This window comes from Passer montanus, unplaced genomic scaffold, assembly GCF_014805655.1.
Source record: "Passer montanus isolate IOZ18808 unplaced genomic scaffold, ASM1480565v1 scaffold23, whole genome shotgun sequence".
Lineage (NCBI taxonomy): Eukaryota > Metazoa > Chordata > Aves > Passeriformes > Passeridae > Passer > Passer montanus.
Genome location: NW_024366926.1, coordinates 9,334,392 through 9,356,347, shown reverse-complemented (window position 1 = coordinate 9,356,347; position 21,956 = coordinate 9,334,392). Strand labels below are relative to the sequence as shown.

Here is a 21,956-nt window from a genome sequence, read left to right as displayed (position 1 = left end):
GGCTCTGAGCCCCTCCATGGTCCCGTGGAAGATGTCCCTGCCTATAGCAGGGGGGTTGGATCTAGATGATCTTTGAGATCCCTTCCAACCCAAACCATTTTATGAATCCATGATGATAATATGCTATTCTAAGTATTTTAAGCCAAGAACTTTCAAAGTAAACAAAGAACTGTCTCCTGCTTGTCAAAGGGGGCACAAAAAAACATTTATAGTATAGTTATAGCAGCAAAGCCTCTCAGTATAGCAATAGCTCATAGGTACAAAACAGGTAAATAATTACACTGATTGTTTTTCCTTCAAACTAAGACTAACGCCAGTTCCTTGGCTTTTTCCAAATCTAGGACTTTGGCTGTTTGTTACATGTTTCAAAAGGTATAAATTTCACATATTTTTATTTATAATAAATCATGCTAGTACAATTTACTGACTTCTGTTACGTAGGAGAGGCTGAACACTATAATTGAAAGTATTTTTAATTTTTGAATGAGACCAAAAATACTTTGGAAGAAAATACCTGAAAAAAAACCCCAACAATAAAACTTCCTTTGTTGTAAAATCTATTTGATGCTGAAACCCATTCCCTCCTGAAACACCACCATTCACATTCAGTCAAGTCAATCTTTAACTTAGGTCACCACTGATGATCAAGTTAAAAAAATCAAATTAAAAATGTCCAATCCCAGAGAGTAAAATATATCCATCAGCAATTCACTGACACACACACACTCCAAATCGATTTATGTCAGACCTTCTGTCATTGCTTGTCTACAGGATAAAAATTTCAGTTTTTACAAAAGATTGTGATTGTGAAAGAGCTTGAAAAAAACCCCACTATTCAAATCCATCTCAAAGGCTCAAATCTCAGTGGAAGGCAAGTACAAAGAACCTCAGTATTTTGTTTAGCAGATAAGTGCCTAAAGTTTCTGAGAAGCTGTGACATTAAAGGAAAATACACAAACACAAAATATGTAAGGAGCTGCTTGCCATCAAGTGACTGAAATGGACACACATGACATTCACTGGCAGAAGTACAGAGAGGAAAAAGGTTTCTGTACCCTATAACCTGCTTTGGTTAATAATTTTTTTTTTGTTTCTGTAATTCACAAATTCTTGTGAATTTGACACTTGGGCAAAAAGCTGCATCCGGAGGTAAGAGCCTCAAACAAGCTGTGGCTCACTGCCCGCTGCCCCAGCCGGTGGTGAGGTGCACACTACATGCCCCCCACAACACAGAAGGGCTTCAGGTCCAGGTGCACCATCACACTGAGAGGCTGTGCACTGCTTCCAGGTTCACAGCTAGCCTCTCCATATGGACAGCTTTTTCTGGATATTGCAGCCCACTCAGAACAAGATACAGTGAAAAGCATAATCATGCCCACAGAGCCCAATCTGCATATCCAAGACCATCTGCGTTACAAAAGCAGATATCCAGGACTATTCCACCTCACCATCCTTCTTAGCAAAATTGAGAAAATGGCATTGGCCAGGCTCTCAGACTGTCTTGTTGCTTTGTTGTCAGGAAGAAAGACAGTGGGAGGTGACCCGAGTTCCCCACAGTCACACAGCAAAAGGATTCTTGTAAATCTTTCTCACATTATAACACTTCTTGAGAAGAATGCAGTCTGCAGAAGCTACGGCAACATATTGAATCCTAAAGGCCTTTATTATGAACATTTTCCCAGAGTGCAAAATAGCATCTGGATGGCTTATTAAAAGTCTACAAAATTACCTGATCTACAAAAAGTAAGGAATAGAGACTCATAACCGTCTTTGAAACATGTCATCCTGGAAGAAAGTACAAGGGAAAAAATACAGTCACAGTCTCTTTGATACCACAGGATTTCACTGGGATATAGTTTCATATTGTTCCAGTTCCAAGAGTCAGGATTTGCTAGGGATAAATAAACATAATTAAAAAAACCCTCTTTCCTCACTTGAGACTGATCAGTATCTGTAGGTTGTTTCCCCCTTATGTTTATTTTCTTTTACTCTCTGAATGAGTGAAATCCAGTTTAAACCCTACTGCCATATTTACCTGTTGCTGCTGCAGGCTCTGAGGCAACATGCAAACACTGCTGAAATTTAAACAAAGGCATTAAGTAACACTATCAAATATAACTTAAACAAGAAGGGATAGTCTGAATAGTTAGTTCTGCACTGATCAGGGTTTATAAATAGCACAGAGTGCATGTTACAGTAGACAGAGCATGCTACAACCAACCAGCAAAAATGTAGGTGAACTGCTCAGTAAATATTGATGGTCTGGGCTAAACATAAGAGTCCATTAATTCTGTGTTTTTACCACTGCCTTGGAATAATGTTGTTCCACGTTTCTCTCTCTATGAATATGCGCTATTGGGCTTCAAACCTATTTCCCTGAAGTCAGACACACTGGATTTTTCTGCTTCCATCAGTGGAAGGCAGACAGGGAGAGGAGTATGAAAGCAGGGAACAAAACCAAAGTCCCTCCAACTGCATCTTCCCCCTGAAGTGGATCCCTTGAGAACACCAAAAGCCACATCATGACCCCAGCCCAGGCTGAGAAAGCAGCACTGCAGGGGTGTGACCCTCACCTCTCAGCAAGGACTTGAGCTGCCGTGGAATGAAAGAGCAGTGAGGTGCCTGGAGTAGGAGCTGGAGGCACACTGAGGGCCACCTGCAGTGGGCTGGGCTATTTCTGTGGTCAGCAATGCTAAGTGCGATAAACTGGCATAGGGATATTTTAAATTTTAAATGACACACACTCTAACTTCTACAACAGCAAGGGAGGCCCTATGACACCAGCAACAAACTGATTTAAATGGAATATGTGACCTGCCATCCCAGTTTTGAGTCTGGCTGCAGATAAAATAAAAAACCAGCAGATAAGGTGGATCCCTTGTCAGCTCCAGGCCTAGGAATAGCTGCTGGCTCACTCCCAGAACTTTGCATTGCTTGTGCATATGGAGTATTTCAAATTTGTGCCACGGAAATACATTATTATTATTATTATTCTCTTGCACATTTGCAGGTAAGATTAACTTGTGCCACAGCAGCATGCACTGACCTATGAACCAGCACATTGCTCCTGGCTCCGTCCAGTGGGTCTTGCTGGTCTGACTGCTGCCACAGGCTGCTGCATAATTTTCTCAGAGTTCAAGTTCTTGAGCTGTGGAATTACTCACCCAAAATCTAGAATCAGAGGCACCACAAAGGTCAAAAACAGTACCTAGGGGTCTAAATTCTAAAAGTTATACGGCAATCAAAGTTTTTAGCAGTATATGAATATTCTACATGGGCTTTTTTTTTTACCTGTTAATAGCTTTTGACAGCTTCTACCTTATTATGTACCTTTATGCAGTTACTTCTTTTATTAGTTATGAGTATTCCTAAGTTCCACAAAATCTTTTTTATCATATGTCAAGAAAAGAATTAACTACTGATACTTGATGCCAAGTGAGACAAGATGAGCTGTAACTGTTAGCAGCAGAGTTAGCCCACTTAGAAGGTATTACTTCCCAACAACCCAAAGCTGTATTTGTATTAGAATGCCAGTGAGATCACAGTTTTCATCTGCTGCCTCAGTGGAATCCCCAAAAATAGTTGCATCCCTGTTCATGAAAAAAGTTAACGTGGCCATTCCAGAAGGAGAAGTAACCAGAAACTCAAGGAAACAAGTTACAGATTGTGCAGCATTATGAAGTGCTGAAGAATGGCACCACTGTGAGGGTTTGCACTGATTAAAGGTGTATCAGAGTCTGATCTATAGCAAAATATATGCACTTTACACTTCCACTGCGACGAAGAACAGCTTGGGTCAGTACTCCAAGGAGCATGCACGGTTTAATAGGTATAACTCAGTTTTAGAGCCTGGGTTATTTGACATCTCTTTAAATTACTCCAGCTCAGTTTTATTTCCAGTGTGCTTAAAGCCATAGGGCACTGCAAGACTAAGCCTGAAACGTCAGCCTTCAAACTGCAATCTTTTAAGTACGTCTGATTTTATTTTACCAGAAAGGCTACAAACACTGAGCACACACCTTTGGCTTCTGATGGAAATACACAGATGTAAATATGAATTATATTTTCATATCCTTTAGCCTATCAAACTCTATGGCATTAGATAAATAATGTTACTGAAAATTACTATAATAAAAAATACTGAAGAATGACCTCACACTCAACAGATTAAAATGGAAAAAAATGGCAGACAATTCAGCACAGAAAATTTCAGTCCCTCCACATTAAATTTGGACTAATCCCAGCTCTGCAAAAAAATAATAGTGTTACCTGCCTCCCAAAAAAAAAAACCCTTTTGACTGAAATCCACTGCAGCTACCTGAGAAAATGTACCAGTCAGAACTGACTGCAAAAGATAATGCTGTGGTACCAATGCCTGTGAACATATTCTGGCAGGAATCTTGTCTCAAATTTTTTATTACAATTTTCTTTGTTTAAGTGAATTTCAACTCATCCTACAGCAGGTCATTTCCGAAGTCAACTGAGGGCAAATCCCCCAGGAATCTCCCCATTTTCAACCCTCACTGCCTCTTTGTGGGGCACTTTTAGCAAGGTTTAGGCCTTACAATATTACAATAAACACATTATGGCTTCAAAACACTTTTCAAAACCAAAAGGCAAACTGCCAAAAGGTGTGCCACAAATATATGCAACCTGATGCCTTAATAGTTCAGAACCCATCCAAAAGCACTAGCAGGAACCCAGGATATTGCCAGCAGCATGGAAGATTAAAAGAGAAAGCGTAAACTAAAAGCAAAGTCCCATCTAAGAGAGATACCATGATTCAATCCTGCACTGTATTTGGTTACTGAGCACAACAACTCCTCACAAAAAGCTCCAAGGACTTGATTCAGTTTTCCTGTTTCAACACAGCTGTGGCCAACCAGCAGACAAACGAAAATGGGAAGCAGGAAAGACATACTCACCCTCTGGCTGCAGAAAAAAAGTGATTGTTCAAGATCACTATTTGCTGTGTCTGCATTCCCTCCCTTCCCAAATTTAAGAGACTTCCTGCCTTTAGTTAAAAATACTAGCATGTGTATTGCTCTGGAAAAGTATTTACAGAGCTGCGGGAAGTCCTGATCTCAGTATAAACTTTAAAAACTGATTCTGTCTTTTAAGAAACTGGCACCTTCCTGGTAGTTTTATCAGGAATTTTAAAATTCTGAAAAGCTAGAGTGAGAGGAGTAGAGGGGCCAGTAAACTGAAATGTATCCACTGAGAAGCAAAGATAAGCTCCCCACCTTGCTATTTCACAAATATCCCTTCTACCTAAAACACATCAGCTATGCAGATCAGATACAGAGCTCTTAAAATACAGCTGTGAAAAACAGCTGCCTTTAAGTTCCAACTGTTTAACCTATGTTAAAAGTGTTAAGTATTCACCTGAGCCACTGATCATGATCCTTGACTTCCAACATTCAGCTGACTCACTACCACCACCAGCCTTGGGTCCAGCATTCAGGTAAGCAAGAACACCAACTTCTCACACAGCATTTCTTTATTACAGACCTATGGCTTCTATTTGGCTTATATGTTTTCATTGCAAAGAATTCTTTAAGCTTATTTCCTTGTCTAGGGAAGGGCAGAGACAGTATCTGTAGGAAACAAAGCTGAGCTATTTTGTGGTTATGCACTGGGTTTGCCACCTTCTCAAAATACTTTTAGACAGTTCAGCCCATCTTTACTGCAATTAACCTGTTAAAACCACATACCTCAGGCTAGCCAAAACCTGTGCCCCACTCCCAGATGAATCATCACCTCAGTTCCCAGCCTCCAGCTAGCTCAGCATGGAGATTATCCCACTGCTACAGCCACCCTCCCTCCATCCCTGTCAGTCCATCCTTCACAGGGGCCACAGCTACAAACACACTCCTGTGCTAGGTTTGTCCCTGGATCAGGAACCCTGTCATGGCCATGCCCTCCTTGAGGGACTCCAGCCTAAAGGGGCTGCCTGAGGAGCAGCTGAGGCCACAAAGGCCCACAGAAGGGTGAAGGCTGCTGTGCCTCAGGGGCCTGGCACCTTCATGCTTCTATTTAGAGCAAACACATAAAGGTGTTTTACAGAAGGCTTCCTACCACAGATAGTACAATGGAAAATGCTCACAGCTGTGCTGTCACAGGCAGAGAGCAGCTGGTTCAAACAGCAAGTACAGAGTATAAACAACAAACAGTTTGCATGAGAAGGTGCAGAGAGGGTCAGGTCAGGCCCTAGGAAAAAAAGAAACCTCGAACAAACCCGTAAGAATGTTGTTCTGGGAACAGTATGGCATAAGCACTTCAAGTATAACCAGTGACTACGCTGCACAAGTAACACTCATCTTGGAGTGGAAGACTGGCACAGGTTGCTCACAGAGGCTGTAAAGTCTCCCTCACCGGAGACATTCAAGAACCATCTGGATGCAATTCTGTGCCATGTGCTCAAGGATGTCCCTTCTTGAGCAAGGAGATGACCCCCTGTGGTACCTTCCAACCTTTAACATTCTGTGATTCTGTGATCTTTTCCTCCACAGCAGTCTGGCCAAAGTGATATCCTCATGATATATGGAGTTTGATTTCCCAGGAAGAAAAGCAATGTAATTTTTCCTCCACTCTGGCAAACATACAGTACATTTAAGGATGCTTCTGTGATCTCTAAATCAATTTGTAGTCTCTTTAGTTTCAGGTAACAATGGGGAGATGTTGAGAAGCTGAAATTGCTGCCTACTTTGCAGATAAACAAAATACTTCCTAAAAGAAGACAGTTTATTTCTCTCTGTCTGGCAGGAATGTGAGGACTGAAGTAGATTTGATCAAAAATGACAAGATAGTAAATGTGAAAACAACTGCTTCAAAACTGTTTTTGAAGTTGTTCAAAATCTGAAGGAAAAAGGTAAATTATACGTTGCCTGTGTATAATGTACTCAATTTTTCTCTCTCTTTGAAGATATGAGCACTGCCTGTGCTCATGATGATAAATTCAACTTTTCTAAAGGTATAAATGTCACATTTATAGAGTAAACATCTTTCTTCCATTTCCATTTGAAGGAGTACTGAGTATTTCCTGATTACTGTGGGAAGGTTGTGCTTGCCAGCCCTCATCACACAAGCACAAAGCCTTTTGTTTATCCATGCCCTGACTGCTGACAGCTGACAGTGGCCTGCTCACACCCAGCCTCACTTGAACAAAGGAGAGTAAGTTCATAGACAAAAGCTACCATCCTTAGTAGGCAGGCAGCCAAACAATGTTCATTTTAACTTCTCTTCTTCAGCTGTGTGCCACAGAGTCATTCTGACATGAGTCATTCCGACATTCTGACGGACCTGATCTTCAGAGTATAGATCCATGCTTTTCCAACACCTGGATGGCAGGAATTTCTAGGGAGCCAGGACTCATGCATGAGCTGAGAATGGAACATGTCACAGTAAATAACTTGCAGGCCTGAAAATTGTCCTCTTCCCAGCCTCCCTATGCAAGTTCACAGAACAAACAGTTCACTTAACTTCTTTGCTGGGCTCCTCAGATCTGCTCTGAGATACAGAAACAACAAAGTGAGCAGTCATATGAATGGCAGAAGTGACCTTATAAAAAGCCACCTCTTACCCATGCAAACCTAATGACCAGGTTATTACTCAGTATCTTGACAGCAAGACAGAGAATGAGACAGAAACACAGAGAGCCTGCCTTGCCCTTTCATCTTTCTGGAAAAGAGCAAAATAGATAAGAAACCAACCCACAGCAAGAGCTCCTGATACGTGCCCTTAGTTAACATCATATCACAAAAAGGCACAGAAGTGACCATGAAACACCTCTAGGCTCAGAAGAGTTTACTGCCTTCTCAGATGTAGGGACTTCCCCACCATGAGCCATCCAATGAGAAATTCACCCCTGATGCTGTTTTCTAAGAACGTCTTCAGGGTGAAGATGACCCTAAAGAAAGCAAGCCCAACTCAAGCACAGCTACTCCATTCATTTTCCTTCAGATCATTCTGCCTCACTGGGAAGGAGGAACTGAAAATTTTGCTGTTTAACTAGATATTGAGAACAGGTGTGCTGTTTGCTTCTTCTCTGATGCCAAAAATCTCACTGTGTAAGGAGGACTTCCGGAGAGAAAAGGCTCAGTACAAAAAGATCAAAAACCAAAACACAAACATCTCTATTTCCCTTTTCCTCTTCTCCTATCCCTTCAGAAAACAAGATATTATAAACTCTAGCACAAGGTCTACATTTTTGTTCTATAAGCCCTCAAGCACCAAAATGTAAAAAGAAAAAAAAAATCAGAAGAGACTTGTATTCTTAAAATGAGCTTTGTCAACAGCCTTAAGTGCTCAGCACTCCAGCGATTTGTGGTAAATCTTCAGAGCATCTCAGACACTTGCAAAGCAATTTTCTCAGACATCCTCTAGAGGTCTAGTATTTTTTTTCTGCAGGTATAAAGATTGTGAGTGAAGTCTTTTAGCACACTTGCTAAGAGTGCTAAAAGGAACAGTGCCAGACTTAGTTTCAAAAAACTTATAATTACAGCATTGTTTGTATGATCACAGCATCCACTGCAAATGAAATCACGGCATCATTTTCTGACATCTACTTTATTAATCATGGAGCACCCAATACAGGTGGGTCACCTTATGACTATTTCTATCCCCATTCTAAATTAAATATTTTTTTAAGTCACTATCAACAGGAAGTTATATAAATGTTCATTTTCCTTTACAACAAACCTGTTGAATATATTTGGAGTAAGGTACTTCCCAAACTTTGAGAAGCACAGTCTGTACTCTACACTCCTATATCACGTATGAGAAAGCTCTTCAAGAAATCAAGTTTAAAAATTACACAGATTTTGCTATGGACAATAATGTTAGACCAGCATTTCAGTTTTCTTTACATTTCCTGCAGTACCACACAGCACTGACTTAGCACACAAAAGCTCTAACTTCCTTAGGCTTGTGATGTTGATGAGAATGACCATATTCTTTCCAGCCTTGCAGGAGCTGGTTTTCATTTCCTTTCCTTAGGAACTGCCATATTCACACAATCACCAGAGACACACATCTGCTGACACTCAGAGCAGGCAAAAAAAGCAACACTATGCAAGAAAAGCTGATTTGATCCACACATTTCAATTAGCTGCTTTTATGTCAATTGCCCCACTGGAAAACAACACCAAGAATTTGAAGTCTCACTGTTGATGCAGGTTTCAAACCCTGAGTGAGGCTTGTTTTTAGCAATTTCCCAAACCTCTAGGGAAGGTTTGAGGACTGAGTGTCTTGCAGGTAATTGTGCACATACAAGAGTATCTCACAGCCCACTGCATCACTACAGCAGCTGTACTGGAGAGAGAACATGCAGCAAAACAGTTCATGGGAGTATCTGCAGAAGTACAAAGAGAAATTAATTTCTGTGCTACGTATCACATCTCTCCCCAAAAGTGTATTTATCAGGGAAAATAGAGCCATCTCCCAGCTGCCAGACGAGAAGAGACAACAGCAAATGACGAGCAGCCATTCTCAATGCCACCCTGTTATTCCGGCACAGACACAGCAGCAAAGTCAAAAAAATGAAATTGCTGAGACAGGAAAATTTTTTGCAGCAGAAGCACCAGAGATCTTCTAAATAGGTTTTTCTAAGACATTCAGAAATTAGTATTTGAAAGAGCGAACAGTACTTTCATCAACAAACAGTTCAGCAGTTTGTATGTTTTTGTTGATATATGCCAGTATGAGCAGGAGGTTTCTGTTTAGAAAAGAAGATTTGGATCAACAAGCTAACTTTTGTTGCGCCAGGCTTTCAAAGTGGAGGAAAGACAAGGAAAAACACGCCCAGCGGCCATAAATTACTCCCGGTTCTTGGCTCCAATTAGATATCAATTTCCAAAGGACTTGAGTGGGCTGAAAATAAAAAGCAGGGACTCAAACCACATTTATGTGAAATATTTGGCTGCATAAGACATTCAGTGACAATCTGCTTCTCTGTAGTTGCCTGGGATGTCCTGGGGTTGCTATTTGTCAGAATATCTTCGAAATCACAGCAGTAGATCATATGCAAAAAGAAAAAGAGGCAAAATTAAAAACCTTCATGGAATTATCCTGTGGCTATTAGGACCCTTTTAGGTCCTTGCTTTTAAGACTGTATAAAACTGACGGACAGACTGGATAGGTGTAATGCCAGGAGAATTATGGTGACTTGAGAGTAAGAATTATTGTAAAAATTAACAGGAAGGACAGGAAAAAAGTTCAAGCTAGTCTGAGGAACTGGGCAGTCAAAAACTTATCAGCTGAAAGCACTGAAAAAAATATTTTTGACAGATATGGATGACATTGGGAATTGACCAAAAAAAAAAACCACACCAAAAAAACCACCCCAAAATAAAACCCTCACTACTCTGCTTTCTGCAGATAAACCCAATGACTCTCCTACTGGCTGCAGTTTGCAGCTAGGAAGAAAATTCCCCTCAGCAACAAGCATATGCAATATCCCAATCAAGGAAGAAAATAAATCCATAATGTTTTTCACAGAAACCTTTGCAATTTGCTCTAGCCAGCTTACACACACTCTTTCCCCTTGCCAATATATTCCAGAGGCAGTTTTAAGAGAATTTTGTGCATAGAAATGGAATGTATTCTGAATTAATGATGCTAAATAAATGTACATTTTGAAAACAATTCAAGTTTTCCCATTTTACTTCCCTCACTAATATGCTCAAAGCAAGCCCTGCCTTTTGCAGAGGAAATGTCACGATTCCAGCACCATCACACAGGACAGAAACAGTTTTAGCAAGACACAGGGCTGTGTGACTGCAAAGAAACCCATTTTTAAGCTAAGAAAAACGATGTAACCCAGACTTCTTCATTTTCCATGGAAAATGCGGGTAGAGATCTCCATAGCACAGACTAAACTAGAAATTTCACTTACGTGAATGGCCATAAAAAGAAACACAATTTTAGACCAGTAGGATTCAACACCATAGAGAAACTAACTAGAACCATCTGAAAAAAAAAAATCAATCCAGTCCCTTCAATATTTCCTGGCTTATGGGATTTATGAATTAAAAAAAAAATCAAACAACTAACAAAAAACAAAAAAACTCCCCGCAACTAAAAGCCTTGATTCTATGTTAACAAATGCATTCTCCACTGAGATATGGTGAGGGGAGATGCTCCTTATGGGGAGCAGTGTAAGCAGGGCATTTCTTTCAGCATGAGCTGCAGGAGTTAAAAAATGCAAGTCAAGAGGAAGCAAAAGAATTGTCAACCTTTAGGTTTGCCACATGCAAAATAACTGCAGAATTACAAATCTGGGACTCTAGCAAAATGAACTGCAGCCTTTGGGGAACGAAATTATGCGTAATAAGAATGCCTGTCCAAAGAATACAAAACAATATGCTTCAATTATTTTTAAAAACTGACCATGCTGCTAAGCCCTTTTCTCTTCTGCACATAGCCTGCTGTCCAGACTTCTAACACATTACTGTCAAAGCACCAGTCCCAGGACATCCCAGGCAGGCAGAGTCTGTCCAAAACCTAACCACTTGAAATACAGAAAGACCCACCTAACAAAAACCTCAATTTTACAAAATTTTGCAGAATTTTGCATTCTGCCTCCAAAAGGCAAAGCAGCTAATGACAGCTTTAGGAAGAGCTGTAGTTCTCATTTAGAAGTGGAGCTGAGAAGCTAATGATTAAGGATACAGCACCTTAGGACAGCAATCCCTGCTGTAATCCTGTAACCCTGAAAAAAATTACACTGAATTAGCCATAATGGCTCATTTATCCCCGCAGCTGTGGATTTATTAGTCAAAAACACAGCACACAAACACAGTGTGCATTCACACACCTGCCCATCAACACCTGAGTACCTGCAGTACGCCATGACCAAGTGCACATCCTACAACCTGGGGTGGCCACTGAAGTACAACCACCAGCTTTGTGAGTGGAAACTCCAGCCAAGGCCCCAAGAGGGTAGACTGATTCCCACCACTAAATACAGCATGAAACAAGCTGCAGAGACCATAAAAAGTATTTTGTATTAATTTATTCCAAAAATTTCCCCACTTATTAAATAGACCAAATCTTGTATTAAAGACTTTTCCCAATTAGATTTTTCCTTAACATTACATCTCTTTGCTTCACCTATTTGATGCAAGAATTTAATTCCCAATGCATGTCACTGTCGTTCCATCCCACAAAGTAACAGACACTATCATTTCTTGCTCTTTCTTATTATGACAGTGGTGCCAAAGTAAGAGCTTCTCCTCCTCCACCTCCTCCTTCTCCTCTCATTTTTGGTGTCTCTTCTTAAAGCTTTATCAGCTTTCAGTCTCGATTTAGAGCCTTGGAAAAGCACGAAGCTTGTCTGCAAAGCAGCATCCTGGAGAAGTTAGAGGTGGCAAACTGAATAGATAATGTCAGAGTGAGCTCAATGACAGTGTAAACCCTCTCAGGGAGGCATAAGGTGTTTTCAGCACGCCTCACTAAAACCTCAGAAGATTAAGAAGGCTAAGTCAATATTTATCTTGAATTAGATAAATACTTAGATGTCCTCATACACAGGCACGAGAATGCAAAGAAGGGCTATTCACATTAAGGGATGTGGGGCAAAATAATGCAATGGAATTTTGTAATAGGCTTTTCGAATAGTTTGAGAAAAAAAATATTGGGGAAAAGCAGAAAGTTCATCTCGTATAACTCAACTCCACGCACTGCCGCAGGTTTCGAGACACGGGCGGTGGAAGCTGCTCAGTCAGAAGCGCCAGATCGCCCTGGACTTCCTTCTGTCAGCACACACACCCCAGCAACTTCCTTGCGATGGGACGGCCCCGGACACAGGGACGAACGGGGTTCTCTCGTGTTCCATCACAGCAGCATTTCCAAGCAAACACACGGCATATCTCTATTATTAAGACCATTTTAAAAAGGATTGAACTGCCTCCTCGCCCAGCAATTAGGAGTCGCTCAGGACTCTTAATATCACACTGTCCCACGTGCCAGCAGATCTTTAAATTCATCCTGCGTCTGTTTGCCTGTATTGTTCCTAATCACAGAACCTCTGGGACTTCTGAAAGCCCGGAGAAGCTCAGAGCCAGGCGGACTTCAGCACTTCACGTACAGGGCAGCAGCAGCAGCAGCAGCACGACAGCCCCTAAGCGAAACTTTTTCTGCAGGGGCGTTTCACTGCTGGCTGTTTACAGAGCAGCCCGTGAGTCACCCGGGGCACAGCCCCCGGCTCCCGCCGCCCGAGTCACCGCGCCCCGCCCGCAGCCGCCCGGGGGAAGCGAGGGGAGCGGCGGAGCCCCGCAGCCTGTGGGGCCCCGGCCCGGCCGGGTGACACCTGCCCCAAGCTGTGTCACCCCGGGGCATAGCCGTGAGGAGCAATTCCGCCTCCTCCCGCCGCTGTCCCGCGGGGATCCTCGCCCGCTCCCCGCCTTACCTGAGGCGCCGAGGGCGGCGGGCAGCCATCCCGCCTGCCCAGCAGCGCCGGGAGCTGCCGCCTGCCGCCGCGCAGCGCCCGGCCCAGCCCCGCCAGCATGGTCCGGCACCTCCGCCTCCTCCTGCCCCGGCGGGCTCCGGCCCCTGCGGCCTGAGCCTCGGGCCGGGCAGCGCCGCTGCCGCTGGGCTGGGCCGTGCCGGGCTGGGCCGGGCTGTGCCGCTGCCTCCGTCCCGCGGCTCGGGCGATCCCCGGCGGCGGCGAGGCGCTGCTGCCGGCCGGGAGCTGCTCTCGCCCCGCCGTGCCCAACCCACCGCCCTTTGCTTACAGGTGCTGGCAGCCCGCCTCCGCGGCGATCTTCTTCTTATAACTGAAACAGGTTTTCTGTTAAAAAATACTAAAATAGCGATTAATGACTCTCTTACCAGAACCTGTGGCTCCTCTGTCGCTGAGTATTGCCTTTTTTTTTTTTTTTTTTTTTTTGAGGAACGGGACTATCGCCTCTGCTGGGTTTCAGTGAAATAAACAGATTCAGGTACCACAGAAATTAACAGCAAAGCAGCAGAAGACGCTCTCGTAGTTAGTCAGTTTATGTGAGAGTTTTGTTTACAGCAGTAGAGCAATTAGCAAGGCTTATTAGCGTTTTCCTATTCAGTCATTTGTTGGGTAGCACCTCCATGCCCACAAAAACAGGTTTTCATGTTTAGTACAAACCACTGAAGCACATCAGTCCCTCGGCACTCCATCAGGGAAACATATCGGGAAGCTTTGTTGTATTCCTCTGCCTTCTCACCCTTGATGGTGGAGAAGGGAATTCAAAGCAATGCTGCACAAAACAAAAACCTTCCCTGAGGATGAGAAAAGGATCTTAGAAAATGGGCTGCTGAAAGTAGAGCTGAAAGTGCCACCGTCACGGAAAAACTCTGCAACTGCACACTTGATGGCTCAAGGGGACTAAATAAGACCCCACTTGCGTTCGTCTTCCGAGCTCTGGAACAGAAACCTCCAGCAGCTTAGACCTTAGGTCACGTAGACATTCACTCACATTTCACGGCCAGTGTGATCTATTAAATTGAATGTGATCCCAGGAAACAGTAGAAGAGCAGCTGCACTGTTAGCAGGCAGTGACTCCCAAAGGCATCCATTTGTGATACAATCATTATTAGTATTTACTACAGCAAAAAATCTTGGGAGTTGTTGGTTTTTTTAAAGTAATTTCCCTTTACGAAACTAGGAGTTAATTTCTCAACCTTATGTACCTTGTTACATAATTTATATTAAGAGCCACAGAGTTCCCAAAGGTGAAATAAGGATTAAATGGTTAACTATATTAATTCAAGATGTAATATTTGTGGTTTTATCAAGCAAAGGTAATTAGGTTATAGCAACTGGCTTCCTTTTTTTTTAATACTCCTACCACATAGTGATGGCTTTATCAAAGTCATCTTCTTTGGAAAGGAAAAGCAATGTCAGTACTAGGAAACATAATTTAATTTTGGTCATTATTCAATGCTGTATTTAGTTTTTGTACTTTGTTTTAAAATGCTGATACAGAGCAAAGAAGCACTGATGCTCACAGCAACTTGTGGATGTTAGCTTATGGAGGGGACTGGGAATCAAGGCTTATGTTTTTATATACAGGCAGGAGAATTAAGAGAACATTAGTCACTGCCAAGTTTAAAAAGGTGACTTTGACACTTTGAAAAATCTATCCTAAATTTACCTTTCACACCTGTGCAAGTGTCTCATGAGGCAACTCCTGCTTTTCTGGCTAAGCAACATGTTTTGTGTCTTACAGTTCCCACTGTAAGTACTCCCTGTTCACTTTAACTTAGATGGGTTTTTTAAAAACGATATCTCAAAATGCATTTTCTTGTAGTTCAGGTCTAAATTAATGTCATATATAACCAACACTTGACAAAGAAAACTCTACATAAAATTATCATTGTATTTATTTGTTCACAGCCGCTGAATACCATACAAATAAAAATGGCTGTGAAACATCGCTGTGGTCACAGACACCATTAAAATGCCTATACAATGGAGTGAAAGGCAAAGTTTCTTGAGTGTAACCGCTAAAACAGGGTCTCAACCTGGAGTATGTTCAAGTGGGACAACTTTTACAATGACTTGCTAGTGCCCAAATTTTTGCCTGTTCCCCTCTCCCCTCCATGCTTACAGTTTAGTTGGTAACAAGAAGTTAAATTATCTAAACCTGCAACTATCTTTGAAGGAGTTTTCTTGTTCTGTGAGGTGCAGATTCATTTCTTCCCTTCTGGTACCTATGTGCTCTGCCAATAAGAAACAGCACTTCAAGGGAGGTGACTTAGGTAGGCACAGCATCAGGGGTCTCTTCCTGTCAGTCAGACAAGACTGACTCCAGATCCAATAAGAAAATGACTAGGAAAGCAAGGAAATTATTACAGACTTAAGATTTATGTTTCAAGTTATACTCTCAGGGGTATTTTTTAAAGACAAAGCTATTTACTAAAATAAAGCCCTAGGGAGTTCTAGGGAAGCCTGAACCTAAGGGGGAATAAAAGGGACCCTGGTGGTTCCAAGTGGAGAGGAGTCTCATAAGTTTCATTCATCTTGAAATAAACTTTATAAGATAGGACAGAAGGACACAAATAACTTTCTGAATTTAAAAAAAAGTTTTCCCTGTGCCAAATAGCCAGCCAAGAAGAGAGTCCTAACATGCCCCACCAACTGGATTGTCAGCAATACAAGCCTGCAAGAGCAGAGATCTCCACCCTCCACAGGGAGGAACGTGACTGAAGGTGATGTGCATTATCTTTCAAATATGTACAGAAAGGAAAGGCACACAGACTAATTACAGGGTGATCACCTTCATTAGCCAGCTATAGAAGTCCAATGACAAATTTGATCAGGGCCCCAATTATAGGATGATGTTCCCACCACTCAAGGAAACAAATATGATCAGATCTAACTTCAGCCATGATTACAGGGAAGCCAGAGCCCTTTTCCTCATCCTCTCACTTGTTTTGATCATCACAGTTCTTTGAATACTTCCTATTTTGTTCACAGGTACCTTTCCAGACCTGGTGGGTAATGGAGAGAGAGCAGAAAAAAATCTGATAAGACTTAGAAGTCCCCCAACAATACCAAACCCACAGCAGAAAGTTTGAAATACTCCCTCTAAGGCTGTTCTATTCTATTCTATTCTATTCTATTCTATTCTATTCTATTCTATTCTATTCTATTCTATTCCATTCTCCTTCAGTGAGCAGGATTCAGCATACTCCTGGGACAAAATTTTCCAATTCCTCTTACTTGAAAACCAACAGCTACAGGTTTTTCTTTTAAATTTTGCACACTACGGTTCAAAACAGAAAATGTAATGACATAGAATAAAATTCTGAGATATCTTCCAAAAAACATGTCTGTACTCTGATTTATCTTGCACCTGGTGATTAAAAGCTACTGCAAAATCTCTCCTCTTCAGCAGCAAATATGAGGTGAGATCTCAAGCCTTGCTTGCAGAACTCCAGGTAAGGTCTTTACAAGTCATTAGTTGACAGCCTGAATTTTCCCAAAAGTCTCAAGACTGAAACCCAAACTCCTATATTTTCATGAAGAGGGGAGCACTTCTGGACATGGTATCAGCAATGTGCCTTTCAGTGTAAAGAAAAGACTTTTTCATCAGGGAAAAATTATGTTCTCTCCTATGGCACAGAACAAAAAATCTCTCTTCAAGGTATAAAAGAAGAGCTCATTGCAAAATATTACCTCTGCCAGTACTAATATAATAATCCTCCTGCTCTAGTAAAGAAAGAGTGAGATGAGACCTATCACCACCCAGCACAGAACACAAACAAAAGGTCTGTATTTTTTATAGAGCAGGGGATCATGCCAGTAAGATTTCCTAAATAAACTGCTGGAAGACATGATATCACATGGGAAAATACCTGGACTCCAATTACAGAAAGAAAGTCTTACTCAAGGCAGAAGGGCTTAGAGGTGGAGGCTCATAAATACACTCTTTTTATAGAGTTGCCAGGCTGTCTAAATCGTACTGGAGTATTAATTCAGTACAGCACAGACCTGAGACACAATTAAAGGGAGATGGCATAATTTTCAGTTATTGCTTTTTCCTCCCTCTTCTGAGTCTTTTTACTGTGTGTCCCCTTTTATTTAGACTTTCTGATATGCTTCCTCTGGCTTGTAAATATATCTTTGAGTGGCTGCATGACTGTGGATGGAGGGAGCTGGTGGGATAGTGGGGAGACAGGGCAGAATGTCCCCTCTGGCTGCCACTGCACAGGGGAATCAGCCTAATCTGCCTCGGGAGCCACAGCTCCAGGAAGAAACATACAACAAACATGCCAGAAAGATATGGGTGGAGATCTCCCATTTCGAGTTTCAGTTCTGGAGCCATTCCAGGCCCAGCTTGTGCTCAAGGCATCTGTCATCAGACAGCAGCAGCACGATGGAAAAGTTCAGCTGTTTCCTTTTCCCTGGCTAAACCACAAAGCAGAGCTTTGGCTGTTTCCAGGCTCTGTTCCTTCTGCACCACTCTGCCACAGAGAGAGAGCTCAAGCCTTTAGCTGGACACCTACAGTACTAAAGAGTGGTTTTCCCCACTCAGGCAGCCTTAATGACCTACACTGCACCTGAAAGGCTGATGGCTTAAAATGTGAGAACACGTGAATTTAATGTCACCACCGCTGGATAGGAAACAACAACTGTTCAGAACAGAGCACAACCCTTGTCGTGAGGGCTCCTCAGTGAAAAGTCTGCCTAAGCATTCCATGCTAGTAACTGAGAGTGGTAATGGCTATGCACAGTTTGACACACGCTACTCAAATACACAGAACGTGGAAGCAAGGGGAAAGAGGGGAACTGAAAGAAACACTTCACAGTGCAAGTAACCTGCAAATAGCAGTAGTGACAACAGACTCCTCAAAGTAAACATTCATTATATGAGAGAAAGTAATGCACACCCACAGCAGCACGTTCTTTTTGTTAGTCTGCATTAAGTCTTTTCACACTAGTCATGCAAATGACCACCGGAGCTGAGCACAATCTCAATGAGTCAGAATTATATTCAGTCTAAAAAGTCTGACATCCCGTTTTATGCAAATACTCAGGGATCTGAGTACCCACTACAAGCCCCATTCCTTTCCAGGACATTGTACTCCATCTGCTTGTTCTGCAGCGCATATTTGTCCAAGTGGGTTTGTGTAGTAATATTCTTGTTTGGGCAACAGTCCTCCCTCCCTTCACGTTGTCTGCCCTGTTAATGTTTTAGGCTGAGGAAGAAGGGCTGCCAGAAGCACAGCAATGTGTTTGAGAGAAGGCTGACTTCTAAGATATTTTACATTTGATTCACGTAAAATTCACAAGCTGAAGCACATTCCTAGAAGTTCTAACTCCTGCTTCAAGAGATCTTGAAAATGCCTGGACATTTTCCTTTTCTGCAACATGCAGTTTCTACACATACCTACAAGATTTCAGTAACCTCCAGGTCTTTTTTTAAGGAGAGTGCTAAATTTGAAGGAGCTGAAAAAGTCTTTCTCCAGTTTTAGGAAACTGCCACTGAGGAGGGCTGAGAGTTCACAGATTTCTGTTTTGGGGGATTTCTTGGTTGGATGTTTGTTGTTTTGGTTGAGTTTTTTGTTGTTTTTGTTTGGTTTGTTTTTTTGTTTGTTTGGTTTTGTTTTTGTTTTTGTTTTTTTTTTTTTTTTTGTTTGGCTGGTTTATTTGTTTTGGGTTTTTTTGTTTTAAATAAATTTATCCATGAAGCTAACACAGAACTTAACTTAGTTTTTATAACACAAGCACACTTGGGTGTTACTGTTTAACCAAGTTGGTAACAAGAACTCAGAATGAAAGAGAGTAGAAAAGGGAAAAGGCTGATGATACCCCCTTCATGTAAATCAGCTCATGTAACACCATTTGTGATAGCTTGTATAGTACCAGGCACTTATGTCAAGTATAATCCTAAGAGGTGGTGTGGAAAGACAAATGAACATTCCATCAGAAATTTAAACACACTGAGAAATGGAAAGCCAAAGGCAAATTAAGTGTAAGACCTAAGAAGGTACTAAAGAGAGAAAAATATAGAGCAGCTTGCTACCTCCTGTTGTCCTCAGTTCAGGAAGCTACAGACCATACGGAATCTTTCAGAAAGAAGGAAAAATTATAATTTTCTCCACAGGTAATTATATTGCAAAACCATCCATTAGAAGAAATTACTCAGTCTAAGGTCAACAATACTCGGTTACTCCGATAAGCAGAAATGCTGAGAGGGTGTTACGTAGCAGCTGATCTCTAAGTGCATCAGGTAGAGATGCACCTCAGGGTAGGACAGCTTACACAGGAGGGATTTCTCATGTTTCACCCCGACCATCAGATACCAGTCACTCTTAAAGGAGACAGGATACTGGAGCAGCTTCCAGAGCCCTCCTCACGCGCTGCTTTTCCCAGGGCTGCGTTCCTCCTGCAGAACCGACCCCGCTGCACTGCTGGAGATGCCAGAGGCTGCGTTGCACAGGCAGTTTCCACTCGTCTTCCAGGAACTTAAAAAGTTTCAAAACATCTTTGGAAGGCTGAAAGATTTCATGCTTGCTCTTCAAGAATAAACTACACTTTCAGGTACACGGTTTTGGTAATTCAAAATTACAGCTTGGATGAGGGAAAAAGGAAAACTTGCCAACGCAAATGGCTTTTTATTTTGAATGAAAATATAAGGCACTGTGAAATACAATCAGATTGTAAGAAATGCCTAAACACATTGAATGAAATGCCCTATCATCTGGATACGGAAGCACCAATCTTTCAGAAGCTCTGCATGTGCTCAGTAAGCTGGATGAGGACATACCAGTGATTCCAGTTTTACTTCTGCCCTCTCCTAAGCTCTACTTCAGATAATGAAGGCATCATATTCTGCTGCTGAAAAGAGCAGAAAGAATTCCCTAGTTACAGATGACTTCTGCATATTTTATTCTTTTTTTTTTCCTTCAGCATTAGGTAATCAGGTAATTTTTAGTAGTATTTTGTATACATGGAAGCTGAGACTTAAAGCCTGCAGAACTTTTTGAAAGCATTGTATCTACAGAAGTTATTAATAGAAGAAAGTATTTTCCTAAATATTACTTTTTCCACCCAAATGATTATCTAACATGAGATAATTTGTAAATTTTTAAAACATATTTTCAAACAATATGAGAATAACATTTCCTATGGTTAGCAGATTACCAAGATGGCTAATTATCACCAACAATTTCTCATACTTAAGGATTCTTATGCCAATAAACACTTAACTCAAGAATCCCCCAAGGCCTCAGTGTCTTACAAGTGGAAACTTTCTACTCACATTGATAGAAGTATTACACTGCTTGCTAACCAAACAGTACTTCCTTCTAACACTCTTGACCTTTGTAAAATTGACACTTTTCTTTTAATGGTAGCATGATTAAGGGTCTAGTTGGAGATCTGTATTTGATGATGCTTCTAGGACAGTGCTTTAACATCTGAAAAAATCAAATAAAAGCCTCAAATGTAGCTTTAAGTAAATATAAACCATAAAATCATAAAGGTAAACAGGTGCAAGAAAATGTAGTTTTAATCCTTTCTCCTTTAAAAAAAATTAATAGGTTGTGAAATACATCCAGGAGTTCTGCCACCTCCCAAATTTACCTTCTGTAGAAGCATGCACAGACTAAATCCTGTGCATGACTGGTACTCCTAATTAGGCAGCTCCTTTTGCTAAGGTCTGCCAAAGGAAAGTAAGAAGAAACTTCGTGTAATATTATAATAGTTACATTTTCCTAGTTATCAAAACTGCAAAGGAAAAAATATCAAAGGCCCTGCAAGTGGATTGAAGCATAAAATGAAGAAAGATCTATTATGCAGTTATTTGAATTGTCATTGTTGTTGTAATAATAATATTTTACATTATGCTAATCATTGAGAATTCTCTTGATACACTCCAAGAAGTAGAAATACCTTTGGATTTTTCCATGGACAGGAATCATCAATATCTTGTGAGGAAAAACAAAATGTTCTCAAAAGAAACTTCAATCCCAGCTATTTGCAAAAGTTGTAACCACAGTTTTCTGGATTCCTGAATTTGAATATAACATAACATCAGTTTAAGTAAAGACATGCAAGACTGCTAGAAATGGTTTTCTTTGTTTTTTAATTCTAGAGGCTGAGAGGTAAAGATATTGCAACAATAAATCATTACAGTTTGCCCATTTCCTTTAAAATTCCCAACACAAGTCTACCAAAGATGCTGGTATGCTAAAAATCAGAAGTATCTCTGATTCTAATTATATTCTACCTCCTTTATGAAAATCTGAGGTGCAATAAAGCATGTAAAACCCTCCCATGCTTTTTTAGAACTGAATGAACTACCAGAATCTACTATATAAAAATTTAACATGTATTAAAATATGAAAAACTGCTTTTAAACAAAACATAGTTTAAGTAATTTTTACATAGTAACAGACACATATTTGGGATATTGCATAAATTCATGAGGAGAGGTCTCCTAAGCCTCAGACCTCCCCGCTCCCCACACTGG

General features: G+C 41.3%; 1 protein-coding gene across 1 annotated transcript in view; it reads right to left on the bottom strand.

Moving 5' to 3' along the window:
• Nucleotides 1-13,603, bottom strand: part of MCUB (mitochondrial calcium uniporter dominant negative subunit beta) — a 38,982-nt gene extending 25,379 nt beyond the window's left edge. The window contains exon 1 of the mRNA XM_039710658.1: nt 13,409-13,603. Within this exon, the coding sequence (XP_039566592.1) occupies nt 13,409-13,507 (99 nt within the window). The 5' untranslated portion in view covers nt 13,508-13,603. The remainder of the gene's footprint in view (nt 1-13,408) is intronic.
• Between the last annotated feature and the right edge of the window lie 8,353 nt (nt 13,604-21,956).